The sequence below is a fragment of the Pteronotus mesoamericanus genome, unplaced genomic scaffold, assembly GCF_021234165.1.
Source record: "Pteronotus mesoamericanus isolate MK-2021 breed Mesoamerican mustached bat unplaced genomic scaffold, CSHL_Meso_final contig_169, whole genome shotgun sequence".
Lineage (NCBI taxonomy): Eukaryota > Metazoa > Chordata > Mammalia > Chiroptera > Mormoopidae > Pteronotus > Pteronotus mesoamericanus.
Window position 1 is genome coordinate 7,537,874 of NW_026555068.1, and position 9,863 is coordinate 7,547,736.

The window sequence follows — 9,863 nt, forward strand, 5'->3', positions numbered from 1 at the left end:
CCACAAACATTCCATGGCCGAGCAGCCAAACTTCCCCAGAACAGCCGGCTCTCGGTCCTCAGATCCCTTCTCCGTGCTGTTGGCCCTCTGTTCCGCCTGAGCACCCACACTTCATCCTCCATCTCCAACCCGGCTCACTCCTCATTGTACTTCCACACTCATCCCCAATGTCACTTCCTCCCAGAAGCCTTCCATAACACTCCTCCCTCTCCTGTGTAATTAGGTGTTCCACCCCCCTGAATTTCTAAATCCCCTCATCCGTTCTACAACATATGGGTCATATGGCTCATTTTCCTCATAACTCTAGACCCACACAGTGGCCACTCAATAAAGATTGTTGAATAAATAAGTGGGGTCCTCTTCTTTGCTCACCTGCCTCCCTCCCCCGGCCCAGCCCTTCCTCTCCAGCACTCTGCACAGCCTGAGTCAGAGCTCAGCTACCTTCCTTCCTGACCAGCTGTGCGCATCTGATCTCCCCGGGGGAGAGCGGGGGGGGGGGGGGGGGCGAGGGGGGTGCTCTGCCTTCACCAAAACACAAAGCCAGGCCCTGGCTGGGTCGCTCAGTTATTAAGAGTGTCATCCTGATATGCCAAGACTGTGGGTTCGATCCCCGATCATGGCACATACAATAATCAACCAATGAATGTATCAATAAGTGGAACAACAAACTGATCTCTCTCTCCCTCTCCCTTCCCTTCTCTCACTAAGATCAATAACTTAAAAAAAAAATAATTTAAAAAGCAAAGCCAGATACTATGTGTGAATCAGATGCAGGTGACGTCCAGAACCAGAGGAAATTCCCAGACCTCTCTCCCCACCTCACACAGTGGGACAGTAAGAGTTAACTAGCCGTTCAGCCTGGAAAAGAGGAGGAGGAGAGGAAAGCCTTGGCCCTGCGGGAGGTCACCAGCACCCTCCTCCTCTGAGTCAATGGCAGCCTCTGACATCAGCAACAGCCCTATGTCTCAGTCCTCCAGGCTCCCCACGCCACCTCCTCCCCTCACACAATGGCCATAATTCTCCCCAGGATGGCAACAGCGGGGCCTTGAACATTATCTGCAGGGCCTATGCCATAATAACCCCCTCCCCATGCCTCACCACCTCCACTGGAACACACATGTGCATGAGGGTGCACGTGTACCAAGAAGGAGGGGCAGCTGTCCCAGCACACCATCTGTACCTTCTCTTTCTAAGTCTATAAAATGCAAAACCCCATTCCCACCCCCTTTCACCCCATGAGCAGCAGAGACCTGGTCCTCTCCCTTCAGGCCTGTCTTCCCTTCTGTCCTGTCTTCCCTTTGGGGCTCTTTGAGGGCTGGAAACAAAGCCAAGAGGCAGGTTTCCGAATTCAAAAGAACGTATTTGCACCCCCAGCTCCTTCCCCAACTGGTCACCCGGTAGGGAAGGAGCAAGAGCCTGCTGTGCGCCCTGCCTGAAGCTGAGTGCTGGGGGGCAGGGACGGATGTGGACAAGGAGCCTCAGGGACAAACAGTCCCACAGAAGAGACAAGCAAGCACACACAAACCATTACACAAACCAGGACTGGAGAAATGCCCTTCTAGAGGTACCGACAATAAGGGTGTGACTCAAAGAAATAAGCCATTCCAGAAGGTTGCACGGAGGAGGGGCCCCAGGGGGCCTCCAGCGCTGGGCCCGGGGCCTGCAGGCAGCCGCTGGTGAGAAATGAGCACAGGACGGGCGAGGGCCTCTCTGGCCTGTGGGGCCCTTCCCACTGCCTCACCAGGGATTGAAAGGAAGAGGGTGGGGCTCGCCCTGTTCTGTGTGGGCTCCAGGCACCAGGCCCGGCTCTGAGCATGTCCTGTGCCTTTTGTCCTTTCTGTAGTGAGGGAGGCAGTGGGTGGTGGTGGGGACCTGCCACTGCTCCCCGCTTTTTAGGCCTCCCCTCTGCCTCCGGGCAGCGGTGACAGAGCACAGGAGTCTCACACAGGGGCAAGCTCTGAGTCAGGGGCAAATCGGTGGGATTCTCTCGACCTCACAAAATTCTTGCCAGGTGAGCCTGTCTTAAAAGCAACTGCAAGGTTGCTTAGAGGGAAAAGATTTCGCCAGAGACCAGCATGCAGGCTGGGAGGGGATCTTCCTCACTGGGCGAAGGGGACGGCGTGGGAACAGCAGAGAAGACTCGGCTGCCTCATGAGTCTCTGTTTAGAGCACAGGACCCCAAAGTGCAAAGGCTGGGGGTGAGCACTCCTGGGCCCTGTCTTTTCAGCCTTTCAGCTCATGCCCGGCCCTGGGGCACAGCCTACCCGACCAGGGCACTCGGAAAAGTATGAGGAAGGGTGACGGGCGCAGCGAGACTCAGGTCCCCAGTCCTTGTGCCCTTGGCTGGTTCCTCTCTCTGCTTTAGGACCTTACAGGACTTGGCCCTGGGGTTCATATTCACACCCGCCCAAACCCTGAGCAGGGGGAGCTAACTATGAACAGGGTTTGGGGAAGTTGTCCATATAAATGGTTGAGTCAGTAATTCAAGAGCAGAACACACAAGGTGTCTGGGGGCTGCCAGGGGAATGGCGTATGTAAAGATGGACTGAACAAAGGCCAGAGGATTTGTGCCATTTTCCCAGCCCTCCCGCTGACTAGATAGATACTTGGCCTTGACCAGGTCATTTCTATTCTCTGGACTCTGGGCTCCTCGTCCTGGGGCCAGATGGCCTCTACCAGCTCCGACCCACTAAGCTTTTAGCAGATACCCTGGGCACTCTCCTAAGCAGAGTTCCCCAAGACCTACTGTGCAGATCACCGAACACCTGCATAGCAATCACCTGGGGATTTTTTTTAAAAAGATTTAATTATTTTTGAGAGAGAGGGGAAGAGAAAGAAAGAGGGGGAGAGAAACATCAACGTGTGGTTGCCTCTCACACGCCCGCCCCTAACTGGGGACCTGGCCTGCAACCCAGGCATGTACCCAGCCTGGGAATCGAACCGGCAACCCTTTGGTTTGCAGGTCGGCACTCAATCCACTGGGCCACACCAGCCAGGGTGGGGAAATTTTTTTTTTAAATATAGCGAGGGCTAGTAATCTGTTTTAAGCAGCAGCCCAGGCGCTATTTGAGAACTACTGTCAGATGGTATATGCGTTCTTCTAAACTGTACCTCAGCTGCTTCTTTTTCTCTCCCCCCATCCACTATGTCTGGCACCAACCTCCCTACTCCTTTCTGTGCACAGTTCTGCCCCCCTCCGCTCCCCACAAATGGCCAAAGCAGCAGTGTGAGGCAATCCCTCTATCCTTGACCCCTTCCTTTGCACAGTGAGTAATGGCTTTGTTATCTCCCAGTGATGAAGCACAGCCTTCAGCTGGGAGCATTTAAGACGCAGAACACAGGTCCCAGCCACAGCTGTGGGATCCAGAGGCCGACTCTGACGGGCTCAGGAAGGACGGAAGCCACCCTCCAGAGCAGAGACAGCAGCAGCAACAGCGCTACCAGCCGGCAGGAAAGAATGCTCCTAGCAACCTTTAAGCTGTGTGCTGGGAGCTCCTACAGACACATGCGCAACATGAAGGGTGAGTTCCCTGGGGGAGAGGGTTGTTCATGGTGGTGACCAGAAGCTCTTAGGCATGTGGTTTAGTGGCAAAGGTACTGGACTGGGGGCAAGCCACTCAGGTTCTGATCTCAGCTGAACCTCTTACTGGGCGAGTCTGCACAACTCTTGTCCCGTCTGGACCTGTTTTCCCACCGGAACATCTGGGCTGAATATGAAGATGCCTATGTCCCTTCCATATTGTGTAATTCTCCAGGGCTCCAATCTTCCTTGAACTCTTCCTGACTTAGCCTTTCTCTAGGATTGGTCCCAAGGGTACCAGGGAAGTCCTAGGCACAGCGGTAGAGGTAGCAGCAAGCCTCGACTCCAACGAGGAGCGCTGGCAAGGCTGAGACATGGTCGGGGAAGGAGGTGAGGGGAGGTGAAAGAGAAAGGGGAGTAAGACAGCTGAGCAGCAAAGACCCTGGCTTCTGGCTAGGGGACGGGCGTCTTTAGTTTTCCTGCTGCAGCAGGGTTTTTCTAGTTTGAACAAAGCTGCTTTCCCTTTCAAGGCCATTCTGGTGTGGCCCCTGTCCCCAGGCAGAGCCAGGTCTGGCCCGCCCGGATGGAAGGCAGGTCCCTGGGCCCTGGAGGCCGTCGGGGGCAGCCTAACAAACACTGGGAACACTGGTTCTAGCTCCAGTCCCTATGAGGAACCTGCATGTTCTTGATCAAGTCACTCCCCTCTCCACGCCAGTTTCCTCTCACCCGTGACAAGATGAACGGGTGGAGGGGAGTCTCCCACTCCAAGGCAACAGTTTCCTTCCCTTCTGCAGGGCTGAGGCAACAAGCTATGCAGGCCATTGGCCAGGAGCTGAACCGGAGGGCACTGGGGGGCCCGACCCCGAGTGCATGGATTAACCAGGTCCGGCGGCGGAGCTCTCTGCTCGGTGAGTGCTGAGACTTCTGGGCTTCTGCCAGTGGCAGGGGCTCCCGGGGTGCAAACACTGTTAATGTGGCTCTGGTCCCCACCAGCCCTGTGACCTTTCTTATTCTCTTGGAGAGGATGGGAATGGAGTTCCTCACAGCCAGATCCCCTCCCTGTCACCTGCAGCTGCTGTGTCTAACTTGACCTGCAAGCTGAATCCTATGGCTTTGGTCTTGGCTCTTCAGAGGGAAGAGCAGATTCAGAAATCAAAGGGGCACAGGCTTGTGGGAAGCTAGGGGTGGGGTACGAAGCTTGGTCTCTCCTTGGCTGCACATCCAGGTTCTCGACTGGAAGACACTCTCTATAGCGACCAGGAGCTAGCCTATATCCGCCAGGGAGAGGAGGCCATGCAGAAGGCCCTGGGCATCCTCAGCAGCCAGGAGGGCTGGAAGAAGGAGAACCAGCAGGTGAGGGAGGGCGTGGGGGAGTGCACAGCTCCTTACCATTCCACTGCCATCCTCGAGGCCAGCCGGGGCGGGGCTGGGGCCGGGGGTAGGGGGGCGGGTTGCTGCTCTTCCAGAATTCCTGCTTTGTGCGGCAGTCACTGGGCCAACAAGTAGTTTTGAGAATTCTTTCCCAAGAATATCTCCTCAAATACTCCCTTCCCCTACCCGAGACATCCTGGAGACTCACATTTGAAAAGCATTGTTCCTGTAGCCTTACCTACCCTCTAAATACATTGTACAGCTACGCGGCGTAGGCCATGTGATGGGGATTCTGCATGCAGTAGAGGCCCCAATACCCTGGGCTAGAGGTTCCAGGGCCAGGCAGTGTCTGGGCTGTTCAGCCTGCCTTATGGCCAAGCTTGCGGCCAAGCTTGCAGGGGTGATCTGGGCTCACCCACAACAGGGATGCACCAAAATACAGATGGCCCAAGTCTGCTGGGCTCTCTTCTCCTGAGCAGTGCACCAGTACTGGGAGCCAGTGCCTCTACTGAGACTGATTATATCTTCACCAAAAGTTTACTTGCTGCCCATTGCCTGAAGTTCCGGTAAAACCTCTCCTTCTCTAAGTTAACAGACTACTAAATTGGGAGTCAAGAAATCTGGGATTTAGACCCAGCACTGCTCTTAGCCAAGGATCTCTGGGCAAATCACTGACCTTCTCTGGCCCTACGTCTTTCTTGGGTGAAATTAGGTGCTGGACTAAAAAAGTCTTTAAGATCCCATCCACTGTGTGTAATTGGTGTAGACCAGACTTCTCCCACTCCAAGTTTGTCTCTCCCAGGATCTTTGAACTTCTGCAGCCAAGTAAAGCTCTTTTCAGTTGAGGCTGCCCATGCCCATGAATATTTGCCACTGAGTCCAAAGGGCCCAGGGAGGAGAAAGGTCACTTCTGGTCTTCAGCAGATGTACAAGGCTTGTGGCAAGAAAGATCACCTACTCTATTTTAATCAGAAATATTATAGTTCCAGATTTCCTGATACCTAAAGAGTTCTTATCACTGTCCCCTGCTTGTCTTGCCCAATATTGCCTATATGACTCAGGTTAGGAATATTTTTCTCCAATTTTATCCTGGAGCTCCTTTCTCTCCCTGACAGACCAATGGGGACAAAGTGCTGAGTAAAATGGTCCCAGATGTGGGCAAGGTATTCCGGCTGGAGGTGGTGGTGGACCAGCCCATGGAGAGGCTTTACGAGGAGCTTGTGGAACGCATGGAGGCAATGGGAGAGTGGAACCCGAATGTCAAGGAGATCAAGGTGAGGGGGAGCCCAGGGACAAAGGGCAGGGACCTGTGGGAGCCCGGTCTGAAAGGTGGCCAAAGCTGTGGGTGGTAGTGCCTTATCCCCAACACTGGCTAAGTTGATTCTGGTTCCCTGTGGCCTGGCAGGTCCTGCAGAAGATTGGGAAAGACACAGTGATCACCCATGAGTTGGCTGCAGAATCAGCAGGGAACCTCGTGGGGCCCCGTGACTTTGTGAGTGTGCGTTGTGCCAAGCGCCGCGGCTCCACCTGCGTGCTGGCTGGCATGGCCACGCATTTTGGGGAGATGCCTGAGCAGAAAGGTGTGATCAGGTAATATTGGCAGCAGGCTCAAAAGCTCCTTTTCCTAACACAGGCCTGGGGGTCACATATATGATGAATCTCTGGCTCCAGGAAACCAATCCTTGGTCCCTACTCTTAGCTTCCTTTTACAAAGGAAGATTCTCAAGTTCCATAGCAGGGGATGAAAACAAGACTAGCCTTACTTACATAGCCAGTCTGTCTTGACCCTCTCTGAAAGTTTCAGGGCCTTAATAGTTTACTAAGGCAAGTGGCTGAGGTTTAGCTGGTATGGTCAGGTAAGGCTGTACTAGTGAGTAAAATATAACCCACACCTCTTAGAACACAGCTGCTGAGTTCCTCAGGCACCCAGGCCACCACTCTGGGCCCATTATCCAGCAACTAAAAGGCACCACAAGAAGCCTGCAGGTTCCAGGTCCAGTTCTAATCAGCCCTTGTTCTGATGAGCTGGTAACCATGCCACTTGTTGGGTATCGCCCTTGGCAAAAGATACTTCTCTGATGAGATTTGGAAAGACAAGGCACTCGAGAAATGTGGTTAGTATACCTAGTTAGCACCAGAGAACTCCGGATTGTCTTCCTGACTTCTCTTCAATTGCCAGGGCTGAACATGGTCCCACTTGCATGGTGCTCCATCCCCTGGCTGGAAGTCCCTCGAAGACCAAACTCACTTGGCTACTCAGCATCGACCTCAAGGTGAGGGGCACAGGAGGTGGAACAGTGGGCAGGTGGTAAGAGAAAAATAGGTCCTTCCCCTCCAACATTACCCCACACAGACCAGGAAATCCTGTGAGAATCAGAGAGTTGAACAGGGAAGAGATTTGAGTAACGGCTTGATACTCACCATCTCAACAGCCGCCAATGGGCCCTTCTTATCTGTCCATATCAAATTTCAACTCTAGTTATTTTAGATACAGGGAAACTTGGGCCCAGAAAGGTGTGCTAATGAGTTCAGGGTCACACAGCTGGAAAGACAGGTCTGAAATTTGTCTTGAGAGCAAATCCTGTGCTTCTGGCACTTTCATGACAGCAGGTCAACAAAGCAGACCTCCAGCACTTGACCCTGGTCAACTACAAGGCTACACCTATAAACAAAACTCGAAGACCAAGACCATACCAACCCATGTTTGTGATAGGGTCCAGAGGTTCCAGAGTGGAACACTGCCCACAAGATGGCCAAGTTCTTCTATCTTCTACTCTAGGGATGGCTGCCAAAGACTATCATCAACCAGGTCCTATCACAGACCCAGATGGACTTTGCCAACCACCTGCGCAAACACCTGGAGTCCAGTCCTTCTCCTGAGGCCAGGTGTTGAAGACCAGCGTGTTGCTTCCAGCTGTTCTAGCTGCACTGGCTTGCATGCTCATCAGGAAAATCCCTCCCGGAGGCCTACAAGTCTGCTTGAAATCTTCATCTGGGGACAGTGGGTTGGGGTGACAATGTATTTACATTATGATACGAGGACTCAAAGATTGGTAAAATTTTAGCACCAAGAAAATAGGTGTGGGGCTCTCAAACAGAGGATGAGCCTTCTAACTTCATTCACTGCTTAGCTGTGAAGTGAAAGTTGAGTCCCAAAATATCTGCAAAACTTTTCTCTGGGCCCTTACATGTCTACCTAAAAACATCTCAGATGCTACTAGCTGGCAGAAGGTGCTAAACATAAGGATTGGGACCTCGTGCTCTATGGGCTCTAGAGACCCACCCCCTGCAGGCAGTGTGTGGGCATAGCAGGGTCTTACAGGAGGGGCTCCAGCAACTCTGCCCCTCCACCAAGCAAGCAGACAGCTGCATGCACCGAAGTGCAAGCTACTCCCCCACAGGTGCCTTCCAGAGACCTACTTCAAGTTTGCTTAATGAAAAACTACAAAACTATTAGGCTGGTTTCTCTACTTCTTCCATGAGCCCCAGTCAGAATAAAGACTCATGACTAATACAAAAACTTCAGTCTGTACCTGTTTTAAAATTATGCTCATAAGAAGTCTATTTCATGAAACTGCAGCTTTATACTGAGTTCTAGACAAAAAATTTAAATCCCTTAGCTCATTAAAAGGAAAAACTACTAGGGACTTCTTCGATTATGAATCTGTTCAAAGCAGCTTTCCTAAAAATTTCATTTCCATGATAGGCATAAGCCTAAATCTTAACTTTATAACTGGTAGCCAAATAATGGGCATTTTAAGTTGATTATGATGGAGGACTTTTATTTTTTTACTTAAAAGGACAGTGCAACTTGTGGTGAACACACAATATACAGATAATGTATTATAGAATTGTACACCTGAAACCTATATAATTTTATTAACTGTCACCCCAACAAATTCAATAAAAAGGATGGCCCCAAGTATCAATGAATGAACAGTATTACTAAGATAAAATTAAAAACAAATTTTATTTTCCCATTAGCAACTGTTCAGACCTAACATGGCAACTGAATCTTTACTTCAGAGTCTATTATTACCAGCTCTCGGCTTGGCTCAGGATTGCCAATTTCTCTGCTTTAGAAGGTCAGTATTACACAATTTTGAGGGATGGCTGGAAGAAGAGGTAATATGGTGATAGCAAATTCCCTTTCCAAGAGCTAGAGAATTTAGGCTTTAAAAATATAAACTGGGATGGGTTTAATTTGCTAAAATGTACACCACTTGAACCTTTTCCATTCTAGTGCTGAGTTGATGATTTACATTTGGAAACAGAGCTCTATTTAACAAATTAGCAGTAGCAGAAATTCTGGTATTTATTGAGGTATTGAAATTTTACAACTAGAGGTATTTATTATTATTTATTCTGATTATTCCTTACAGTCGTCTATTTTTGGCATAGATAAAATTACAGCTTATCTGTCCAGGAGCTTGTGTCTTAGGGTATAGTTGTAGACATACTTCTAGAACAGAATTATCTACTTCCAGCTATGAGAAAATGGTTATGCGTTTAAAAGATGTGTAGCGCAATATACACTCTAATTTCAAGAGAACAGGATGATAATAAAGAAACGGGCTTTCAACATACATGGTTTTGAGTTTGATTATAATTTGCATTCTTCAAACTATGCAACCGTATCTTTGAGATGACTAGGGAGATAATCTCCCACTTGTTTTACATTGGAATAAAATAAGCTGTGAGGATCTGCCTACAAAAACCCTTGTTTATTTATTTCATCTGAAGACATTGCTTTTAGAGGGAAACGGAGAAAAACATCCACTTGTGCCTCTCGTAGGTTCCCCGAACAGGAATTGAACCTGCAACCCAGGTGTGTGGCCTGACCAGGACTGTATTCACAACCTTTTGGTCATGGGACGACACTCCAAATAGGCCACCCTGGCCAGGGCTGGAAACCATTTTATACAGGACTAGATAGAGAGGGGGTATTCTTTGAACCCTTCAAATGAACTAT

The 9,863-nt window shown here is 50.6% G+C and overlaps 1 protein-coding gene across 1 annotated transcript; it reads left to right on the forward strand.

The window, feature by feature from the left end:
• The first annotated feature begins 3,425 nt into the window (after positions 1–3,425).
• STAR (steroidogenic acute regulatory protein) lies at positions 3,426–8,343 on the forward strand. The gene is made up of 7 exons (XM_054566026.1): positions 3,426–3,521; positions 4,315–4,428; positions 4,746–4,873; positions 6,007–6,165; positions 6,297–6,481; positions 7,071–7,164; positions 7,671–8,343. Exons 1-7 carry the CDS (start codon positions 3,458–3,460, stop codon positions 7,782–7,784), a joined length of 858 nt encoding a protein of 285 aa, XP_054422001.1. The 5' UTR covers positions 3,426–3,457; the 3' UTR covers positions 7,785–8,343.
• The last annotated feature ends 1,520 nt before the right edge of the window (positions 8,344–9,863 follow it).